The sequence below is a fragment of the Eleutherodactylus coqui genome, chromosome 2, assembly GCF_035609145.1.
Source record: "Eleutherodactylus coqui strain aEleCoq1 chromosome 2, aEleCoq1.hap1, whole genome shotgun sequence".
Lineage (NCBI taxonomy): Eukaryota > Metazoa > Chordata > Amphibia > Anura > Eleutherodactylidae > Eleutherodactylus > Eleutherodactylus coqui.
The window spans coordinates 115,987,840-116,011,883 of NC_089838.1; the positions used below are offsets into that span (position 1 = coordinate 115,987,840).

At 41.8% G+C, this 24,044-nt stretch overlaps 1 protein-coding gene across 10 annotated transcripts in view; it reads left to right on the forward strand.

The window, feature by feature from the left end:
- Nucleotides 1-24,044, forward strand: part of MYBPC1 (myosin binding protein C1) — a 116,226-nt gene that overhangs the window by 85,285 nt on the left and 6,897 nt on the right. For all 10 annotated transcript variants that reach the window (XM_066591401.1, XM_066591406.1, XM_066591409.1 and 7 more), the window contains 6 exons: nt 10,070-10,237; nt 11,915-12,003; nt 13,219-13,414; nt 14,972-15,111; nt 18,867-19,026; nt 23,515-23,651. In XM_066591401.1, coding sequence (XP_066447498.1) covers nt 10,070-10,237; nt 11,915-12,003; nt 13,219-13,414; nt 14,972-15,111; nt 18,867-19,026; nt 23,515-23,651 — 890 coding nt within the window. The remainder of the gene's footprint in view (nt 1-10,069; nt 10,238-11,914; nt 12,004-13,218; nt 13,415-14,971; nt 15,112-18,866; nt 19,027-23,514; nt 23,652-24,044) is intronic.

The window sequence follows — 24,044 nt, forward strand, 5'->3', positions numbered from 1 at the left end:
GTTGAAAACAGCTGAGACAACGCAATTAGCTGTTCTCAGCAGTCCCCGGGCAGAGCACAGCGTGTGGTCCATCTTATCAGCTGTTCTGCTGAACAACGGTTTTCAAGCTGAACTGACAACCATCGTTCAGCAGAAAACTGAAAGATGGGCACATTTACACGAAACGATTATCGCTCAAAAGCCATCAATTTTGAGCGATAATCATTGTGTCTAAATAGGCCTTTACACAGAGAATTGATCTACATAAAATGTTGAGTAACAACTAGCTATCTATTACTAATACTGAGCTACAGCCTATATTACAGCTAAAGATGTATTCACAGCTCTGCAGTCTCCAGAGCTGAAATCGTGCACCATTTATTGTTGGCTGAGTGCCTGCACAGAGCTGGTTCTGCTGATTTTTATTCTGGATTTCTGAAATTCAGCTAAACTGTTAAGGATGTTTCGACTGTTTCTAATGACAATTAAAATGACTGTGTATGGCGCTCTGGGACGTAATACAAGCTGTAATTTACAATTGATGCCAAATAATGCAATGTCCTTACAAAGTTACTCAATGTTTTATCTAGATTGTATCAATATATAATTGTATCATTGTGCTCAAAGGTTTATATATGCTTTTAATATATTGGCTGATTCACAGAAACACACAGAAATTATTATTACTATTAGGCTGTAATAATAATATCAGATTGCAATTTTTCTGTGATTGTGCTGTACATGCAATTTTCACACACATAAAAAAATGGTGTGTTGTTCTAATAGTTGAAATAGAAAAACACATCACTCTAGCATTAAAATCACATTTACATACGAATGTGATGCAATTTTTTTGGCTCCCATAGGAAATAATGGGCAATTTTTCTATCCTGTACTATCTAAGAGAGAAAAATCACTTCTGCATATTATTCCATTGAAAATAATGAGTTATTTTTCTGTGCAATTTTTGTGCATATCGCAACACAGAGAAGTCATGTATGAAAATTGCCTGTGTAAATAGAGCCAATCTGTAATACTAATAAGTATAAACTTGTATGTGTATGCCCAGTGATACAACCATGGGTCGCTCCATAACAACTAAGTTTACCAAAAAGGAAAAATACCTACTTATTACTATTCACTGGTTATTCCATCCCTGCTTTGTTGCATCCATTTTATACCTATGGCTATATTCTATAAGCTTTCTGCATTTCCTAAAAGATGTTGCGTGCAATGCATTAACATTACCATTTTGCTTATAAATCCTTACTTAATAATTAGGGATGAGCGAGTATACTTGCTAAGGCACTACTCGCTCGAGTAATGTGCCTTAGCCGAGTATCTCCCTGCTCGTCCCTAAAGATTCGGGGGCTGCCGCAGCTGACAGGTGAGTTGCGGCGGGGAGCAGGGGAGAGCGGGCAGGAGAGAGGGAGAGAGAGATCTCCCCTCCGTTCCTCCCTGCTCTCCCCCGCAGCTCCCCGCCCCGCGGCGGCCCCCGAATCTTTCGGGACGAGGGGGAGATACTCGGCTAAGGCACATTACTCGAGCGAGTAGTGCCTTAGCGAGTATACTCGCTCATCCCTATTAATAATCTTTCCTGGGGGCAGTTGGGGGCAAAGCAAGTATATCACTTCTACCTATTATTTGTTAGATAGTAATGGACATGAAATATATTTTCTTTGGTAATATAATGGAAAACGCTGTTAGATACAATCACTGCCAAACCAAATTTACCAATCAGTGCTAACTAGGAGTAAAATAATACAATTATGAAAAAAGAAAAGGAAAATCAGGACAGCGCCTCCACTGGAAGATGTAATATATATATATATATGTATATATATATATATAGTGAGGTAAATAAGGAAGGACTCACCTGGCGTGTACGGCACAACCTGGAAGGGTTAGCTGTAACGCCTTGGGTCCAAGTAGGCAGAACAGGTAGAAGAGACACTCCGTCCAGGGAATATAAAAGAGGGAACGGTCCTAAGATGCCAAAGTCTCAGACAAAGTAAAGGAGAGAATAAGGGCTCATGTCCACGGACAAAATGAGATTTAAAATCCGCAGCGGATCTCCCGCGCGCGGATCCGCACCCCATAGGGATGCATTGACCACCCGCGGGTAGATAAATACCCGCGGATCGTCAATAAAAGGGATTAAAAAAAAAATGGAGCATGAAAAAATCTGGACCATGCTCCATTTTCGTGCGGGTCTCCCGCGGGGACGGCTCCCGCGGGCTTCTATTGAAGCCTATGGAAGCCGTCCGGATCCGCGGGAGACCTAAAATAGGAATTTAAAGAATTTACTCACCCGCAGCGGGCGGCGAAGCTCTTCTCTTCCTCACGGCCGCATCTCCCTTGCTTCGGCTCGGCGGATGTGCCCGGCGCATGCGCGCGGCACGTCGACGACGTGTCGACGACGTGCCGGCGACGTGCCGCCGACGTGAGGAATTCATCCGCCGGCCGAAAAAGAAGATCCGGCCGTGAGGAAGAGCAGAGCTTCGCCGCCCGCTACGGATAGGTAAATTCTTATTTATTCTTATTTTCAGCGCTCATGTCCGCGGGGCAGGAGGGACCCGCTGCAGATTCTCCATGTAGAATCCGTAGCGGGCCCGATTTTCCCCGTGGACATGAGGCCTAAGAAAAAAAGTTTTCCTGTGCTCACTTATAATTAACGCAAAAGATGAAAAGACACTTACTTGAAAGTGAAGGGGGGGGTTCTGGGAAGTAGTACCAGAAAAATACCCCCACACCGTCCAAGTAAACAATGTGAAATCAATGGCAGATAATACAGATGTCCAATCCGCACAGGTTAAGAAGGATCTAAAATATTTTGTCCACTAAATAAATATTTTGGACTTTTACCTCTGCGCGCAGGAAAACTTTTTATCTTATTTCACAATTATGAAAAAGCTTATTTTACAAACCAACAAAAGACACAGAAGAAAATGTAATTTAATGCAGGTTGGGCCATGGAAAAGTAGTACAGCGTTCCACTTTTATGATAGTTGTCTAAAAGAACATCTGTCTTTGTTGCCCATATCAACCAATCACAGCACAGCTTTCATTTCTTATACTGATGAGGTAAAATGAAAGCTGTGTTGTGATTGGTGTCTTGGGTTTTCTTTTAGAGAGTTTTCATAAGAGTGTGGTTCAACTTGTACATACCACAAATACAAAGAAAATGAAATCCTTGGAACTTGAGAACTAATTAGTCATTATTTCTAAAGCCCCAACATATGCATGAAAATGTACAGCTCTCTTTGTTCTGTACAACTTACTGTAAATATTGAGGAAGGTCAATTATGTAGAAAGCATATGTACTGTGTAAGTAGAAAACTAAGAAAACCTATATACAGTATTTGTTCGATCATGGGACCAAAACCACTTTGCCACTAAATACACTTTACTAGAATTACACATTTTTAACTACCATCAATATTAAAATGAAGAAGTTAAGATTATAGAGATTTACAGTACACATGCGATTTCCTGCATACATTATCTAAACCATATAGATATGATTAACCAATCTGGTCTGATTTGGCAAAAGTAACCAGAATGATTCAAAATAGTTTAAGGTTATAGAAAGTGATTAGAGATGAGCGAGCGTACTCGGAAAAGCACTACTCGCTCGAGTAATTTGCTTTATCCGAGTATCGCTGTGCTCGTCCCTGAAGATTCGGGTGCCGGCACGGAGCGGGGAGCTGCAGGGGAGAGCGGGGAGGAACGGAGGTAAGATCTCCCCCTTCCTCTCTCCCGCCCGCTCTCCCCTGCTCCCCGCTGCGACTCACCTGTCAGCCGCAGCGGCACCCGAATCTTCAGGGACGAGCACAGCGATACTCGGATAAAGCAAATTACTCGAGCGAGTAGTGCTTTTCCGAGTATGCTCGCTCATCTCTAAAAGTGATGTATAAAACAGAAAAAGAGAAGACCTCAAGTAACCAGTGTAAGCTTTTCTTCAAGACGGCTAAATTATGCTAGAAAGCTGCTCCATCATCTCACATAACAGCATTCATCTCTGTCATAGCTTCAAGTCATCATATGCTTTTGCTTGCTCCTGTGTCTCTTGTACACATTTGAGTAATTTATCCCTAAGTGCTGGATGAAACAACATGAAGATGATTCGCAACCTGCAAGACACTAGAAGACATTATGGAAGACATTAATCAAGAAGACTAGTGTTTTTTTTCTATATAGTCCATTGAATTGCTTACAATTATATGATCATGGCGCTAATTCTCCTGCTCTGTGATGCCTCTCCAATCCATTTAGTGTCAAAATCTGGATGTTATTCTGAAGAACGAGAAACTGATGAGAGAAGAATCATGAAATCTTGGCAGAATACTATGAGTAAGGAAATACCCCCAGAGGACATCTTCTCTTCAAAGTTGTTTTCAGGCTTGTGTTCAGAAAAAAACTTGATGCTCCACAATTATAATTTAGATAATCAGATCAAGCAAATAGTGTTCTCTACAGAAGTGATATTTTATCAATTGGGGAATGACTGAAGAACTAGCCTAATACAGTAAATATCACAGTTATCTTAGGATATGGTATGTTTTTTTTTTTTGTTTTAAGTAGTGAAGGTGGTTCTCTGACCGGATACAGCTTGCTCTAAACCTAAAATGGCTGAAAACCAGAAATAATTATATATCTAAAGCATAGGTGTAATTCCCAGGCCCCAATGCAAAATCTGTAACAGACCCTCCACCCCCACCCTTCCGTCTACTATTGGCCTCTGAAGAGAGGCTACTGGGCACACTCAGCCGTCAGAACGTTGTTACTCAGCCGCCTTTTGTTATATCCCTAAACTAATATTGACCATTTATAAAGGGGTTGTCCCAGAAAAAACACTTAGCACCCATTCACAGGACTTAAGAGCCATATACTCAGCCTGGTGATTGGGCACAAATGTTTGCTTCCTAGATCGTTTGATCACGTAAAATGGTAAAGTATCACCCAATAAATGAGCAAATGTTTTGTTCGTTGGCTGATTGCATCTGTGTAGCAAACATTAAAATGTTCACTGGTCAGCCACACATCTCCACATATAAGCATGGAGATGTACAACCGACCAACGTCCATTAGTCGCCATAAAGCAGATCATCTGCTGAGTGTTAACGGTAGTGAATGAGCACCAATCAACATGCTTTGTTGATCTACACTCCTTACAGCAAGCCAATTGTCGGCCTGTCTAAAAGGACTCTTGGACTTTGAATGGAGCAGCAGTGTACAAACTCCATCCCCATCTGCAGTCAAACCAGTAAAATGGGAGCTCTGTTCTTGTGATCAGACATTTTGGGGAAGATTTATGAAAAACTGGCTTAGTTGCCCCTAACAACCAATCACACAGCAGCTTTAATTTTACTAGAGCATAATATAAAATGAAAGCTGCACTGTGATTGGTTGTTATGGGTTTTTATTTCAGACAGTTTTATAAATCTTTCCCTTGGTGTATCACCATGCCTGTGGATAGGTAATGAGTGTTGGTTCTCAGACAACCCCATACGTTTTAGCCTTTCTACAACTTTTTAATATTTAATAATATATTTAATAATAATAAAAAATACTTAATAATTAATAATATTTTATCCGTTAATAAGATTTAATAAAAAAAATAAAAGCATTAACATGCCTGGTTATGACTCTAAATATTAATTTCTTTGGTAATATGGACAATCTCACAATGCTATATTTTGTCATAAGCAACATTTATATAAGGTTGTTAGTGATCAGGTAATAAAATCTGCATTGGTAAAAAATGGTCTAGACTTTACATTGCAAAATATTTGTTATACAAAGATTGACTGATAAATAGTCAAGCTGTCAGGGAAGTGGCTGACAAAGAGGTTGTTGAGTGTTTCTAATAGCAACCAGTAAAATTGTAAATACAACTCTGGACTCTAAGGCCTCATGCCCACGGCCGGGTCGGATTCCAACTGTGAAATATCAGTGCCCCCCAGAGACCCTATACTCACCTGTCCGGATCCGCCACGAGTGTCTTGCCCGGTGGGCCGGTACGCATGCGCAGTGCAGAGCATGAGGCGCCGGTGCTGGACTGTGACACGGATTCCCGCGATACTTCTGCAGTGCAATGGAAGCCAGAATAGAACATGCTGCGATTCTCCCCCACGAGCAGAAAATCGCAGTTGATTTCTGCTAATGGGCAGGGGAAAATCGTTTAACACAGCAGCTCTATGGACAGACATTGCTTCAGAATTCGCGGCGGATGTCTGACCGCAAATTCCGCAGTGATAATCTGTCCGTGGGCATTGGGCCTAATACAGAGTATAAAGTTGCTTCTTCATGGGTAGATAATCTGCCCATGCTATGGACAAAGAGCAGGTTGGTCAGTGTTTGTTCCCTCTTTGTATATTGGCATATTATTTGCTGTGTGGGGATGACTGATCGTTAACATGATTATTCATCCCCATATAGCTGTGAATGATCAGCTGCACATCTCCCCAATTAGATGGGGCGATGTGCAGCCAACCAATGAGCATTCTTATGCTCACCCAAACATTGCGATTAGCTGATGAATGAGCTTTTGTTTAGTCATCAGCTGATCGTTCATGCTTTTACATAACCCAACTGTTGGGTGAACAAGCATCTGTAGGAACATTCGGGTCCGATAATTGGCCTGTAGAAAAGGAACTTAACTTAGCATCAGTACAAGATAAGTAATACAATGTATCTATATTGCAGATAAATTCAATATAATGTCTAAACTGCAAAATTGGGGTCAAAAGTTAAGGTTTATCTCTAAAAAGAAGTATATCTACAACCCCAATTCCAAAAATGTAAATAAATCTGAAGAAAAAAAAGAATGGAAGTTAGAAATCTTATTTAACCATATTTTATTCACAATAGAACACATATCAGAAGGTAAATGTGAGACATTTTCCCATTTAATTTAAAAACATTAACCCATTTAAAAATTGGTGGCATCAACACATCTCACAAAAGTCCATGTTCAGCATTGTGTAGCGTCCACTCAACGTTTTACAACAGTCTGTAAATGTCTGGGAAGTGAGTTAATGTCTGACCTAGGATTCTAGCTGCTCAACCGACCTGGATGTTTGAGGGATTTTTTAATTTCGTAATACACCACATGTTTTCTATTGGTGAAAGGTCTGGACTGCAGGCAGCCAGATTATCACCCGGACTCTTCTGTGAAGCCATGCTGTTGTGATGGATGCAGTATGTGGTTTAGCATTGTCTTTGCTGAAATGTGCAAGGCTTGCCTGAAAGAGACGTTACCTGGATGGGAGCATGTGATGTTCTAAAACCTTTATATACTGCTCAGCATTGAAAGTGCCTTTCAGTATGAGTAAGCTGCCCATACCATAGGCACTAATGCAACCCCATACTATCAGAGATGCAGGCTTTTGAACTGTGCGCTGATAACAAGCTGGATGGTTCCTCTCCCCTTAAAGGGGTTGTCCCATGAAAGCAAGTGGGGTTAAGCACTTCTGTATGGCCATATTAAAGCACTTTGTAATATACATTGTGCATTAAATATTGGCCATACAGAAGTTATACACTTACCCCCAGAAGAACTGTGCAGCGCGAGCACGCCGGGAGCGGCCCATTCAACAGAACAGAAGAGCAGACCGCGCAAGCGCGTCTAATCGAGGAAGAAGAAGGCTTCGGTCGGCGCCATGGAGACGGGGACGCCAACACCGGAGTGGGTAAGTGTATAACTTCTGTATGGCCAATATTTAATGCACGATGTATATTACAAAGTGCATTAATATGGCCATACAGAAGTGCTTGACCCCACTTGCTTTCGTGGAACAACCCCTTTAAGTCCGCACGAAACTGCATCTGTGGTTTCCAAAGATAATTTCCCGTCTTGAGTCATCTGACCACAGAGCAGTTTTTCATTTTGCCTCAGTCCATTTTAAATTAGCTTTGTCCAAGAGAAAACACTGACATTTCTGGATTGTGTTGACATATGGCTTCTTTGCTTGATACAGCTTTGGGGCTCAGTGACACGGGCGCATCGGCACCCGTACACCGGCGGCGATGCGCCCGTGTGACTGACCGTTAGAAGACGGCCATACCTGAAGACGGCCGTCTCTCTCCAGCGCTGATCATAGAACACATGACCGGCAATGGAGCCAGTCACATGTTCTTCCTCCCGGCGCTGCAGAGAGACGGCCGTCTTCAGGTACGTCCGTCTGAGGGCTGGAGTAACACGGGCGCCGATGCGCCCGTTTGACTAAGGCCTTAATTTGCATTTGTAGATTATATAAATCTTGTTTTTGTATAGCGCCAATTTATTCCGCAGCACTTTCAGGTAATTTATTTATTAACCCCCACCAAGCTGGGTTCTTATTTTACCAACCTCAGAAGGATGGAAGGCTGAGTCAACCTTGAGCCAGCTACCTGAATCAACCGGGGATTGACTTTGCAACCTTCAGGTCGCAAACAGTGTTCACCGATGAGGATTTCAGGAAGTATTCCTAGGCCCAGGTAGTCATTTGCATTACAGAATCATGTCTGTTTTTAATGCAGTGCCGCCTGAGAGCCCGTAGATCTCAAGCATCTAATATTGACCCTTCGGCTTGTCCCTTGTGCACATCAATTTCTCCAGATATTATGTACTGTAGATTGTTGGTAACTCAGCCTTTGCAATTTTAGGGCGCCCACCCACTGGCGTTTTTTTTTCCTTTGCGTTTTGCGTTTTTTCTCAAGAGCAATTAGTTTTGAATGTGTTCCTGTCCACTGGCGTTTTTTTTTTCGGTCCGTTGCGTTTTTTAACATAGGAACTGTCAGTTGCATATGTGTCCTTATTTTTCTCGTAATGCACCCATGAATGTCAATGGAAACGGCGCGAAAAAGCCGCGAAAATGCCGTGAAAACGCCGCAAAAACGCGCGGAAAACGCGCCGAAAACGCTGCGTTTTTCACGCACGGAAATCGCAAACGCCAGTGGGTGGGCGCCCTTAAGTTGAACATTTTTATAAAATTTTTAGATGAAGTTTTCACAGATTGGTGAACCTCTGACCATCTTTGCTTCTAAGAGACTCTTCCTCTCTAACATTCTCTTTTTATACACAGTCATGTGACTTAATAGAAAACTGTGTTTTATTAGTACCACTTACTTTTCCACCCTTCTGTTAACCCTATCCCAACTTTTTTGAGATGTGTTGCTGCCATCAATTTCTAAATAAGCTAATTTTTAAAATAAAATAGAAAAACGTCTCACTTTCACCTTCTGATATGTGTTCTATGTTATATTGTGAATAAAATATGATTAAATGAGATTTCCAAATCATTGCATTCTTTTTTTTCTTTACCGGTATTATCACATACTTTTTTTACAACACTAATTACATTTTTTTCTTCTTATGGTCATTTATTTTTTATTTTAATTTTTACGGGGACTTTTCACATGTACAGAATATTTGTGAAAGACACACATAAAGATGCAGCTTAATCTGCTGCAGTGGATTTCTGCTCCATAACCCACACATATGTATATGGATTTTGGTGTAGAATTTTCTGCTTCTGTAGGTGTATGAAAGGTCCCTAAATATACAGTTTATGCATAGAGCAGTAATACAGTAAAGAAATTCAAGCAACTCTTTGCTTACTGTTGACATTTAAACTCTAAAAGTCAGTGGCAAACACAGCTGGTTTATATACTATTGATAAATCAATATGTATCATCATTAGAGATGAGCGAGCGTACTCGGTTCGGGTGTTTTTGCACTCGAGCACCGCTTTTTCCGAGTAACTGACTACTCGGACGAAAAGATTCGGGGGGCGGCGTGGTGGAGTGGGGGGTAGCAGTGGGGAACAGGGGGGAGCTCTCTCTCTCCCCCCCCTACTCCCCTCTGCAACCCCCCGCTCACCCCCGGCGCCCCCCGAATCTTTTCGTCCGAGTAGTCAGTTACTCGGAAAAAGCGGTGCTCGAGTCCAAAAACACCCGAACCGAGTACGCTCGCTCATCTCTAATCATCATGTAAAACTGAAAATACAGTTGATTAAATATGGAATTGAGATTTATTTTCAAGGAGTACATTTTGAATTTGCCTGGATATGATGTCACTTTAACTTTTTATACAACTTTTTATTAGCGGAAAACTGGATCATTGCCAATCCAGAACCAACTGACAAAACAAGGTTGACCATTACTGGGCTCCCTACTGGATCTAAGATCTTCGTGAGAGTGAAAGCTTTAAATGCTGCTGGGCAAAGTGAGCCTAGATTACATCCAAATGCAATCCTGGTGAAGGAAGTTATAGGTAATGACCAGATTTAACGCCTTGCATTTAAAGTCAATGACTGATTTAATTTGTTAGATGTTTTGGATACAATTTTACATTTGTTATTTAAGCAAACTACAAGTTTTTATTACATAGACTAGTTTTTCAGATTGTTTTTAAATTTCAGAAAGGCAGGACAGGTTCCCTCAAGAATAATTGCAGAAAAAGGAGGTTCACAATATAGGGACCACTTTTCTCTCAAACTTTTTACTGAAACAAATCAATCAAACTTGAACTTCGAACAGCCAGCACTGGGAAGATGTCACAAGCCTGTCTCTCAATGCATTCAGCTACTTAAAGGGAGTCTGTCAGCCTTTTAGCCCAATAAGTTATGTCCGACCTACTGATTCTGGGGATGTAAGTTTTAAACTTGCCTTCCCCGTCATTACCATGGTGTAAGTACTCAAAGCCACCATAGCAGTGCCATGAGCAGCACACTAGGTAGTTCTCCCATTATAAGCTTAGAATGGGTGGACTTGCCCCTCAATGCATTCATTGGCGCCTTTAAGCCCTGACATGGGAAACTGCAAAGAAGGTTGGTATAAAACTCACATTCCCGGACTCAATGGGTCAGCTACTTTCAGGCCATAAGCTTAGCTTATAGGGATAAAAGTAGCTGACAAACTCCCTTTAAGGAGAGCCTCACAATGCAAATAGCATTCTGTGCAAATAAATGTCATTTTCCTCCAGCAGAAGAGGCACAACACTTGCGATACAGCAAACTATCTAGTGCAGGGGTCCTCAGGGTGATGTTCCAATACAATCCTTCCTTCTTAATGTTTTGTAGTTTTAACAAAAAGTTTTAAAAGCTGTGCAGGTGAGAAAATAAAAAAAAACTATACTCACCTGTCTGTGCCTCTCCGCACCCGCGAAGACACTCCCACTGCTCAGTCGCCCACTCTATCAGCAGACGACTGCCTGAAATTAGGTGACCACTGTGGCCAATTAGATGCCACAGTGTTACCATCCAGACTTCTGGTATCAGCACTCACATGCTGAGCGTCATTATGCCGGAAGTTTGCTGTGTCTCTGATTGGCCGCAGTGGTCACCTGACCGCCAATGGCCATCTGCGAATGGAGAGGAGAGAGAGGCAGTCGGAATTGCTTAACTAGGTCCTGGGGAACTAAAGATTGGTGCGTATACAGTCTTTTTTATTTTCTCACCTGACCAGCCTTTAAAAAAAATGTTTGTTAAAACCACACAACCTCTTTAAGCTCCAAGCAGATAAATGATGCCCAGTTGGTGGCCTTGCTTCATCTCCAACTTTTTCAGGCAACTCCACTGGTTACCTGCATCACACTCCTGTCACAGGGTTTACACCGTCTCTGCCAACTGCAAACACTTCTTGTCAACAGCTACCATAACATCTTAGCGGGAAGCTACCTTTCTGTATACATTTGTCAGAGGTCCGTGTGAACAACACAGCATTTTAACGCCCTTGTGTTCACACACTGACTGAGGCTAGCTACCGTCTGACAGGTGAACAAGATATTATTTGGAGGATGATATCCTGAAGATGCTCTGTTTTGAAAAAAAATCTACAGTGGTAAATTTGTAGAAAAAGTTTATGGAATGTGTATGGAATTATGATTTTTTATTCATTTTTTTTGCTTTACAAAAGTTTTAGTATTCCTAATGGTATATTTATCCTTTAGTGCCTCCAAAGATTCGCCTTCCACGGCACTTAAAACAAACCTACATTCGAAAAGTGGGAGAGACTGTAAACCTTGTAATACCTTTCCAGGTAAATTTATATATTCCTCTCATATGTTATTTCTTATAATATGTGTTTATCAAATGCAGTATGTATGCGTAAATTTTTAACACACTTTATTTGCAGCCTAACTCTGCTGAGAACCTGACGATTGAGGTTTGATTCAGTGAACCAAAATTTCCCAATCTCTCATAAGCATCTTTTCACACTCAAAAATGTGGTGGGATATTCCACCGTGAAAAACTCCACACCGAAATCTTGAGGTTTGGATGTAGATTTGAAAATGGCTAATTTCTGCCACAAATCCACTTCAAAATCTGCATGTTATACATTCAGGCAGGATTTAGGCAGAAAATTCTACTGTGTGTCGTGGAATACCATTTCAGAAGTTTTCATGTTCCCTACATATTCAAAAGTCTATCCTGCAGCTAATTTATAAGAAGGATCTGCAGTAGTGATAAATTTTATCAACGAAATGCAGAAAAAAGCGAAAGCTCTGTAAGGTCTCCTGCAGACGTCTGGGTCAGATTCCGATGCGAGCCGTGCCCCTGCTCCGCCATCTTCTCTGCTCTGTTAATGCAATTCTTTGGCTGCGGGCATGGGTGGAAATTCTGTGGGAAATCCTGCCGCGGAATTTCTGCCTATGTGCAGGAGGCCTAAATATGTTTATTACTGCTGAACTGGATTACCTTTTATTGATACACTTGATGGATTTGTCATTCAGGAGTCATGGGGACACACTCTATAGGTAGCATATTATCTCCTCATCCTACTGTAAGAAAAAGGCTACAGTGCCCTGGCAGCTGCTCAGGTTTCCATGCTGTTAAAGGGGTTTTCCAGGGAAATACTATTAATGACCTATCCTCAGGATAGGTCATCAATAGTTGATCAGCTGGGATCCCTAGGTCAATCAGCTGATTGCCCGCCCACAGCCAGCGCCACGATACATAGGGGTACAAAGTGGAAGCTGCTGCTCTGACCCCCATGTAGTATCCAGAGCTTGTAATTGCAGGCGCAGCTCTCATTAAAATAAATGGGAGCTGCGCTTGCAATTATAGGCACCAGCCACTACACTGGGGTCGGAGCAGCAGTGGAACCCAGCTGATCAACTATTGATGACTTATCCTGAGGATATGTCATCAATAGTATTTCCCTAGAAAACCTCTTTAATCCCGGCTCCACATTTCATTCTAATTCTACTGGCTGAACCATGTGGTATTCATGTATTCATAACTGTGTTACTAGGGTAAACCTAGACCTAAGGTATCCTGGAAAAAGAATGGATCACATGTGGACAAGACACAAATAAGTATTCGCAACAGTGAATGCGATACCATCCTCTTCATCCGGAAAGCTGAGAGAAGTCATTCTGGAAAATATGACTTGAAGGTGAAAGTGGAGAACCTCCAAGATAAGGCAGCGATTTACATTCAGATTGTTGGTATGTATTATTCTTATCCGTGCAGTTATGCTATATTTTATATAATGTTTATCTTACACACAGCAACATTTTTCCAATTGTCTATATGACTGTGACTAATAAGGCCAAGTAGTTGTGGCCCTCATAAACTCTTGCACATGGCAGAGTCATATACATGGAGCCTGTATCGAGGTACATGAATTTCTTGATGCTCGATGCTACAAAGCCATAGGCACTCTGTCTGCTACCATATTCTACCTCTGTACAACTCAACAATACAGAGAAAGGCAAGTTTAGAATCAATGCTGCGAACACCTGATAGAATGTGGTATGATATGAAAAACCTCTGTATGAAGTCGAAGGCATACAGAGGTACAGTAGGGCCAAATAGACTTCTATGGGTGCTGTATTTTGCCTCCTTACATGGTAGGGAGCTATGAATGCTGCATTAAAGGAGTTGTCCGGTTACCAGACAACATGCCCCCTTTAGTGCCCCCTGTGTTAAAATTTAACAGGAGCAGCACTTACTTTTTCCCTGCTGCAACAATCCAGCATTGCAGCCCCACTGTGGTTCCCAATTTCTGCATCATGGTGCTCAGGATGTGAACGCTGGTGCCAGGAAACAAATCGCGGCATGATCTATCTTGTGCGTGCTCTCGCATCGCACCACCCATTGTTTTCAATGGGGCCAGCGAGAGCATTGCAAGGTCTCCCATTGAAAACAATAGGAGAAACTCTGCTATCCTCCTCAGCGGCTGACAGCTGTGCCAGAGGATCCTTGCATTCCCAAAGTGATGCGAAGCTGTTTTCGCATGAAAACAACTCATCCTTGGGGATGTCACATGGTGGGGAGCGCAATATGGGGCGGGATTTGTGTGAAGTTAGGTTAACAGTTAACACATAGGGCTCCTCCCAACGGACGGATTTCCGCCGCGTAATACACGGCGGAAATCTGCTGCGTTGCCTGCAGCTATTAGGTTCTATTGAACCTAATAGCACAATGCTTACGGTGCAGAATTCCACCGCGGAATTCTGCACCGTAAAATCACCCGTCCTCACCCGCGGGTGTACGCGCGGACGGCTTCCATTGCAGTCAATAATAGCCGTCCGTCACAGCGGAAGATAGCGTGAAACCGCTTCCTCGCCTACTGCAGCTGCGTCATGTGACGTTGTGGGCGTGTCATATGACGCGACCGGCACGTCACATGATGCTACGGTGCGTCACGCGCTCTATTGCGCATGCGCGCTGAAGCGTCATGCGGGACATAGGATGCCGGATCCGCAGGTAAGTATTGGGGTCTCTGGGGGGGCGCCGTGACGGCTCTGCGGCGGAGCCCGTCACGGTCTCACGGTCGTGTGAAGCCGGCCATATTCCAGATACACAATAGTTTTGATAAACATGACAACTGACAAAACAAAAATCCTTGACTTCAATTCTTTTGCAAGCATCTTCCAGGTACATGCTTTCTTTCTTTTTAATGGATTTGTGAGGTTTCATCTGTCATGTTGCCATTTTGGAGGTAGTGTTAACGCAAAGAGACTTTAAATTGATAAAACTTTATTTGTTGATTTATCCAGAACGACCCGGACCTCCAGAATCAGTAGTCATTGAAGAAGTCTGGGGAGAAAATGTTGCATTAGAATGGAAGCCACCAACGGACAATGGCAATGCTGCTATCACGGGATACACTGTTCAGAAGGCTGATAAGAAAACAATGGTTTGCTTTTTAAACATTTATTAATTTTAATACTGGCATTAAATAGTTAAATCATTTTAAAACTTTACAAGTAGTGAAAATAGCATCAATATACGTGAAAGCTTTACAGAGGATACACTCACATGTAGCACAAATGCTGTGGATTTTCAGTGTCAATTTCTGTGTCAAAATTTGCAGCATTTCGATATCAAATCTTGTATCGTAATTCGCAGCATCTGCATATCCACAGCTGATTTCAGCAGCTACAGCACTTCCCCTCACCTTGCAATACTTTCCACTGTGGGAAATATGCAGTATTTCCACTATGTGTGAACATACCCTAAAGTTAGCAGTAAACAACTCAGCCCTGGCCCAACTAGCTGGAATTATCCATTTCTTGCTGCTTCAAGACTTTTTAACATATTTGTATTTGATTAAACTGATATTTAATCTCAAACATATATATTTTTGTTGGTGAGATAGCTGCTCTTATTGGGTGAGGACAAGGGCCAAATCAGAAAAGTATTTTAATTAACGAGGTTAGTAAATGAACAATTTGTAGTTTCTGTCATTGGATATTTGAATATGCTTGCGGGAGCTATCAAAAACTGGATAGCTGATAAACGTTACATTGCCAGGACCCCTATTATCATGATGAGTGTTATTGCCTCTGTTTTAGCGATCAGTAGGTGTCTTAGCACATGGATTACCCTTTCCTCAGTCAAAAAATTTGTGGTCACTTGTATATGGAGAAACATTTTCAAACACAAAGCCATTGAGGAAGGAACCTAAGTGGCTCCAAACCGTGTTTGGAAGCTTTTGAAATATTGACTTATCTCTGTACTATGTATTATTTATATAAGCGCTATTTTTGTATACCCGGCGAGTATCCCTTGATGTCCTGGTTCTCTCCCTCTTTTTGAATTTTGGCCTCATGCTGTTGCTGGTTCCTTTCCACAATAGTTTAAGTTGAGCCTCATGCTCTTCTATGGTTTCTAATGCCCTTGATACACTGGCTCTTCCTGTTTTTTTGAATTTGGCCCTCATGCTGTTCTGAGATCTCTGCAGCCTCTCTCTCTCTCTCTTTCTCTCTCTCTCTCTCTCTCTCCCTCTCCCTACCAGACAAAAAATTTGGCAATGACGCGCGCTGCGGCGGGGAGGGGCCAAAACTGGCACGTCACAGCGGGGAGGAGCCAAAAACTGGGGCGGGGTGGAACACAGCTTAATGTTCGTTCGAGTAACGAGCACCATCGAGTACGCTAATACTCGAACGAGCATCAAGCTCGGCAGAGTATGTTCGCTCAACTCTAAATATAATTTTTCCTTTTATATCCATTGCTCTTTATATTAATATGATGTTTTAGAACATTATTGATTTATAGAGATCTTGAGGTCTATATGCAGTTATTGATAGACTTATACAAGATGCTTTGAGAGCTGTCATATTCTCCAATTTACCTACATTTTTCTCAAGTTGTACTATAGTTTCAGCCTGATCCGTTCGGCTGGTGCGCTCTGCACCTAGTCCGCCTCTTGAAAGGCCAGCATGCACACCTGCTTTCCAGTCCTCAAACAATCTTGACAGGTCCAGAGCTATTTAGGGCTAATCCCCCCATCAGCACGTGACTCTCCATATTGTTTGAAGATGCAAGCTTGTTCTGCTGGTGTTTGCTCTTTGTCTGAACCATCCAGCTTTCCTGACCTCCCCAGTTCTGACCTTAGCTCACTATTTGACTACGTTTTCCTTGTCTACTGCCTGCCCTGACCTTTGGCCTGATCTTTGTTGTGAAAGTATTCCACCTGCCCTTAACATGGCTCTGCAATGTGGCCACATCCCTACCTACACCCTCCGATACTGTAATATGCAAAACTTGACTAAGTGCATCACTTGCCTCTTAAGTAAAACTGTTTCTAGGGTTATGGCCTGGGAGTACCTCCAGTGAAGACTAGATGCCCGATTGGGGGTTGAAGGGGTGAAAACCAGGGAACCCCAACTGCTATCCCTGGATCTAGTCCCAAGTCAAGTCAATTCTGAAGCACAACGGATCCACATTTGCTGCCGTAGCACAGGAGAACCAGCCATTGCTCCTTCACTGCAGACTGCCACATTGTACAGCATATGATATGACCTTGTTTAGTCAAATAGATTAGGGTTATCAGTGTTTGCCAGCTGTGCAACAATTGTCTTTAGTTAATCTCTTGAAATGCTTCATATATCATTCCAACTTTACATTTCTGTGATCTGTCTTCCTTAAGGGGGTTGTACCAACATTTTAAGTTAATTGAGTGCAAGCACAAAGCCATCTGACTGACCTACTGAAATGAATGGAGTGGCTGTGTGCATGATCAACAGCTGCTCCTTTCATGCGGGGACCTTCGGGACCCCTGTTCTTTTGATCGGGGGATTTCTTAGTGGTTGGACCTTCACCAGTCACAATAATCTTCCCTATCCTGTGTTAACCCCTTACATGCCACGATCAATGTTGCTATTACAGAGGGCTGACGGGTTGTCCTGGCAACTGGACATCAATGCCTGGCATATAGGTCTGCCATGGCATATGATTGCTGGCAATGCCATACAGACATAGCGATCATATGATCGTGGGTTAAAGTCCCCAGGGATATAAAAACATATGTTAAAAAAAATTTGTAGTAAAAAACTCTTTCTTTGTTCACTTTCTCCTGTTTAAAAAAAGTAACAAAACGCGCATTTGGTATCGCTATGTCCATAATGAGCTGTGCAATAAATTCAAGACACTGTTTATTCTGCATTGAAAAACAAATGTAAAAAAAATAGAGCCAAAGTGCTTATTTTGTTCATTTCTCAGGCAAAAGATGCAATAAAAGTGATGTGAAAAGCCTTACCTACCCCAAAATTGTACAATTAAAAACTACAGCTTGTCATGCAAAAACAAGCCCTCACAGAGTTCCATCAATGGAAAAGTAAAAAAGCTACTGATCTTTGAATGCAGCACTGCCAGAATAAGGCCTCGGCCAGACAAGTGTTTCTTCCGCACCCGAATAGACGCGCAAAAAGATCGCCCCTCGCATGTGAAAAAAAAACAAAACGCATGAACGAGTGAATTCCAGCTATTTGACGTAGCCTGTTCACACGATCGGAGGTGCATGTTTTCCAGCTCCCATAGGAATCTATGGAAAGCATACTCCAAAGATAGGACAGGTCCTATCTTTTGTGCGCACCACGAACCTTTAGATGCGCATTGCACTCACATGTCCTATCTTTGGCAGGTGTGAGTAATTTGCGCCTCTACAAAAGTACATGTGAACACTTTCATAGGAAAGCATTGGTTCTAATAGATGCGTTACATAGACGCGAATTATAAAAAAGGGTTTTTATTGTGCAAAAGTAGTAAAACCTAATATATAATTTTGGCATTGTCATAATTGTACATACAAACAGAAAAAAGTTATCATGTCATTTAAGCTACATGATTAATGCTGTAAGAAAAAAACACAAAAAAGAATGGCAGAATTAAGGCGTTTTTCTCCCTCTCTTCCAAAAAAAATGTTATAAAAGTTAAACAATGTAATATATGTACCCAAAAAATGGTACCAAAAAAAAAGCTTTTTATGCAAAAAACAGGCGATGTTGACGCTAAAAATAAAAAAAGTTATGGCTTTTGAAAAGTGGAGATGAAAATCCCCAAAAAGTCATTAAGCCCAAACTAGCACATATCCTTAAGGGGTTAATTAAATATTGGCACAACCTCTTATAACTGGTCGTCATTTTTGATTCTACTATTGTATATTTTCAGGAATGGTTTACAGTTCTGGAGCACTACCACAGAACGAGCGCTACCATTTCTGAACTTGTGATAGGAAATGAGTACTACTTCCGAGTATTCTCTGAAAATATGTGTGGCCTCAGCGAGACGGCAACGAGGACACCGAACGCTGCACTTATTGAGAAGGAAGGTCAGACATTTGGTTATTCTCATTATATTTTCCCTCTGCAACAGAAGTAAAATTCTGATTATATTGTATGCCCTTAAACAGAACTATGGTCCTGTGGATGCTAGAGATTCTGTTCCAATCAGATAGTCCTGAGACTGATGATATGCTGTGATTATAACGCTCCTATTAGTATAATTAGTATTTGTATGATACGAGTTCCCTTTAACCTTTTCAAGAACAGAGATTTTTCAGATTTTACTTTCTGTTTCTTCATCCCTGCCTATTTTATTGTTTAAGCCCTATTACCATATGAGTGCTCGTTTTTTACAGGAAAAGTTGTATGTATTAATGATACCATATAATGTATTGGAAAACTTTTTAAAATTGTTCACACGAGGTTGTATGAAAAAAAATGCAATTATGCCAATGTTTTTTGGCTTTTATTTTACAGAATTCATGGTGCAGTAAAATAAGATGTTAAGTATTTATTCTGTTAATATGATTGTGGCAAAAATGTTTAAAAACATATTAAAAAAATAGCTTTCTTGCACCATATTCTGAGACCCATAACCCTTTTATGTTTGCATGAATTGGGGTGTGAGAGGAGTTGTTTTTACGGGACTATAGTTATTATTGGCTCCATTAAGGGTACATACAACTTTTTGATCACTTTTTAATCATTTTTTTGTGAGATGGGGTGATCAATAAAAATGCAATTCTGGCATTGTGTATTTTGTTTTTACAGCGTTTACTGCATTAGATAAATAGTTCAGATTTTTATGGAGGTCACAATACCAGTTTTTTTTTATTGTTTAGATTTTTATGATGAAATAGGAAAAGGTTTTTTTAAACTTCTAATTTAATTAGATTTTTAATCATTAAAAAAAGTTGATTACCGTACTTTTTTTTCTAGTCGCTCTATAGTTCTTGAACTTCCAAATGCTTGATCACATATGCTCTGCTCAAAATAATTAAGGGAACACTTAAATCACACATTGGATATTGATGAACGAAAGATTCAAGTTGAAAATCTTTGCTGATATAAACTGCATCATTCGTTGAGAACAATATGATGTATCAATGGTCAATGAAAAATCTATTTGCATGAATTTCATTATGGCAGCTCATAATGTCATTTTTGTCAGTATTGTGTACCGTCCCCTTAGTGCTTGTATTGTCAGGGTAAAATATTCTAAGTACAGCACCAATCAGGCCCACCCCACTTGCCCCGCTGCCGGCCGTAAGAAGAAAACACCACACGGAGGTCTGGTATAGTTTCTCACACGGGACATGGCTCTGCGCTTTGCCGTGCTTTATTACAGATTACATGAGATCTTATACCCTTTGTCCCATCACCAGCAAGGGGTGATGGGCTCATAACCATATATGGGAAGTCCAGATTTCCAGCCTGAGACAGTAAAAATTATGTACATAGTTGAACATCTTGATATCTTGCTACGGCGCCTCTGGAAAAACAGCCAAGTACGCGTCCTTGTGTCTGGTTCTTCCTTTGCTGTGTTTAAAGATACATTTTGTTCAAGATACATTTTGTCTTCCAAGGCCTTTGGAATATCTGATGTTAAGGCGACAGATTAAGTTTTTTCTTATTTGGAATTGAATAGAACTTGCATATAGGTATGAAGCATAAAAATCATATGGCAATATATACATATACCCTCACAGTATGCACTACTAACAATGTCTGGACACACTTCTGATGAGACCGAGGATAGTGTCCTGGGGGGGATCTCCTGCCAGACCTGGATCAGGGCATCAGTGAACTCCTGAACGGCTAGTGGCTCTATTGGCAGTGTCAGATGCACTAATGCAGAATGTCCCAGAGGTTTTCGATTGGATTCAAGTCTGGGGAATGTCAATGTCATCAATGCTGACATCCAAGAACTTTCTATATACTCTGGCCAAATTAGGCCAGGTATTGTCCTGTAGGAACCAAGGGCCCACTACACCACTGTAAGGTGGTAAGCATCTCCAGGCTCATTGACATCTGTCACTTATAATTTGTATGAAAGCAAGTAGACAGTAGATCAGAAAATAACTCCAGCAAACTGCTCCTTGGAGCGCTGGGGTTATTTTCTGACGTACTGTCTACATGCTTCCTTGCTATCCGATACCTCCAATCAGAGTCCCCATTGACGCTTTCCTTTCCTGTCGGATGTCCGTATCACAAGGGTTGGTGAACCCAGGATACATTAATAACACTGCTTACTGGGACTTCAGGTGCGGCAAACTGCCCTCCCTTTGGGTGGCTCGATCACGCCAGGTAAGTCACCCTCCATTACTTCTTTGGTGCATATTTATTCCACACTTCCTGATCCCAGAGAGAGTTGCCTTTGTGGATTATGCTTTGTGTGAACTTCCTCTCATCTGTGAAGAGAACTGAGCTGACATTTTGTAGGGCTCTGGCAGTACTCCTCCTATTCATCCTCACACCAAGGAGCAGATACCAATCCTGGAGCTGTGTTGATGCCCTTCTACAAATCTGCCCAGCTCACCTCATGTAGTGACCCATGTCCTGGTAGCAGCCTCATGCTCTTGTGACTCTGTTGGAAGACAAAGAATACCTTCTTGTGTATTGATGTGGCATCTTGGAGGAGCAGGACTACCTGTGCAACCTGATTGGGCTGCAGGTACCACTTCATGCTACCAGTGATGACAAGGGCACTTAGAAAACAACAAACTAGAGAATATTCACTCAGAAAGGACCAGGAGAGAGGAATCATCTGTGACCACCATCAGCAAAGCTTTTTAGGGGTTGTCTTGCTGTTGAGTCTCCAGTGCACCTGTTGCCTTCTTCATTTGCACCAAAGCCAGTGAAAGTGATTCTCAATCACTTCTGCTTCCTAACTGGATAAATTAATATCCCTAACGTTTAAGTGACTTGGGGTTATAATGTGACACTTAAGTGTTCTCTTCATTGTTGAGCTATGTACAGTATACTGCAAAACGTATGTATCGTGGTATATTGTACTTTTCATTGTCTGCCCATTAAGCCCTGTCAAGCAGTCAATACCTGGCAACCCTACAAGCCTTCACTAAGCCTTGGCCTGCCATGGCAATCCATTGGCTTCCCGCAACTGTGTCATAGAGGGTACGATTGATTGGTAGTTCCCCATATAATTGAGTAAACAGCCACGATCTAGCTTTGATCATAGCCATTGTCTGTGAGTGTGAGCTATTTAATACAACCAGGACTTACCAGATATGGAGCAGGCCCAGCCCCCGACCCTGCTTCATACTCTCCCAAGACTTCTATTCAGCTTATGCAATTGTGAAGGCGTTAATGACAATCAATAGAAAGAAAACAGGTCCAAGAGGTCTGATTACTTTTTTCATACACACGTATGTGTTTTTTGCATTCTCTCGTCGTATTTTGGTTGCATATGTTCCATTTTTTTCAGTGCAACATTTTTATGTGCCGTATGTTCGCTCGTGTGAACGAATGCATTGGAAACCAATGCCTCAGATGGTCGCGTATATTGGTCAGGTGTGAAAATGCGGCCGATATATGCCCGCGTGAATAAAGCCTAAATCAGTTGCTTGGGAGCTTACACTAGTTCAGCTGTTTGATAAAAGTTTGTGTAGTCTTTGAGAGCGCTATACGTAATTTATTTATTTAAAGCATGGGTTTACTTAAAGGGGTTGTCCCGCGGCAGCAAGTGGGTCTATACACTTCTGTATGGCCATATTAATGCACTTTGTAATGTACATTGTGCATTAATTATGAGCCATACAGAAGTTATCAAAAGTTTTATACTTACCTGCTCCGTTGCTGGCGTCCTCGTCTCCATGGTGCCGACTAATTTTCGGCCTCCGATGGCCAAATTAGCCGCGCTTGCGCAGTCCGGGTCTTCTGCTGTCTTCAATGGGGCCGCTCGTGCAGAATGCCGGCTCCGTGTAGCTCCGCCCCGTGCCGATTCCAGCCAATCAGGAGGCTGGAATTGGCAATGGACCGCACAGAAGAGCTGCGGTCCACGGAGGGAGCAGACCTCGGCGGCCATCTTCAGCAGGTGAGTATGAAGACGCCGGACCGCCGGGATTCAGGTAAGCGCTGAGCGGTTTGTTTTTTTAACTCCTGCATCGGGGTTGTCTCGCGCCGAACGGGGGGGGGGGGTTAAAAAAAAAAAAACCCGTTTCGGCGCGGGACAACCCCTTTAAATGGGTTTTCTGAGTTATATATTTTTTAATGCTGGTCATGTAGAGAAACAATAAAATAACCTCTACTCACCTATCCCGGGACCCTGCTTTCCCAGTCCCACCTTTCCAGTCTCCCCATAGTGAGGAAATAATTAAATGTATTTGAAAAACTCCTTTAAAAAGAACTTTTAACAAAAAGCTGGTAAACATAGAATGTGTAATATATTTGAGTGTTAGCCATTTAATAAAAAAAAGTTGGTTGCTCTACTGCAATTTGGATATTCTTTGTCCTAATCCTTTAGGTCTAAGAACCCTATGTTGATTTTAATGAATATATTTTGCTTTCTCTTCTAGGTAAACCTTATAAGCGCCCGGAGTACTCAGACTTTGACTTCACAGAAGCACCACAATTCACTCACCCCTTAGTTAATACAGTAGCCATTGCTGGATACAATGCTACATTGAACTGCAGCGTACGTGGAAATCCAAAGGTAAGTAAAAAAGTAACTTTCATAAATGGTTTTACATATTTCCACATAGATAAGTGGCCAATTTATCATGTCTATGTTTCTAGTACATTGTAAAACTCCTATGTGCATGAAAATCAGAGATCAGCCACCCATCTTGCACCAACAATAAATCAACGGTCATCACTCAGTTGACACTTCTGTAGTTTCATTCTCATCAGCGTTGGAGGTTCTGTTCAGAATTTCCGTTGCTGATTTACGCTAGAAAACAAGATGAAATAATGCAGCAAGCAGCGCTACTGCGCCCTGTAAATTCCAGAACAATGCTGGACTGCTGGCTGGAAATCGAAGGAATCCCATTATAGCCAGGGGGTGCCATTTGCCTGCTTCCTAAACGGAACTTCCTAATGCTGATGT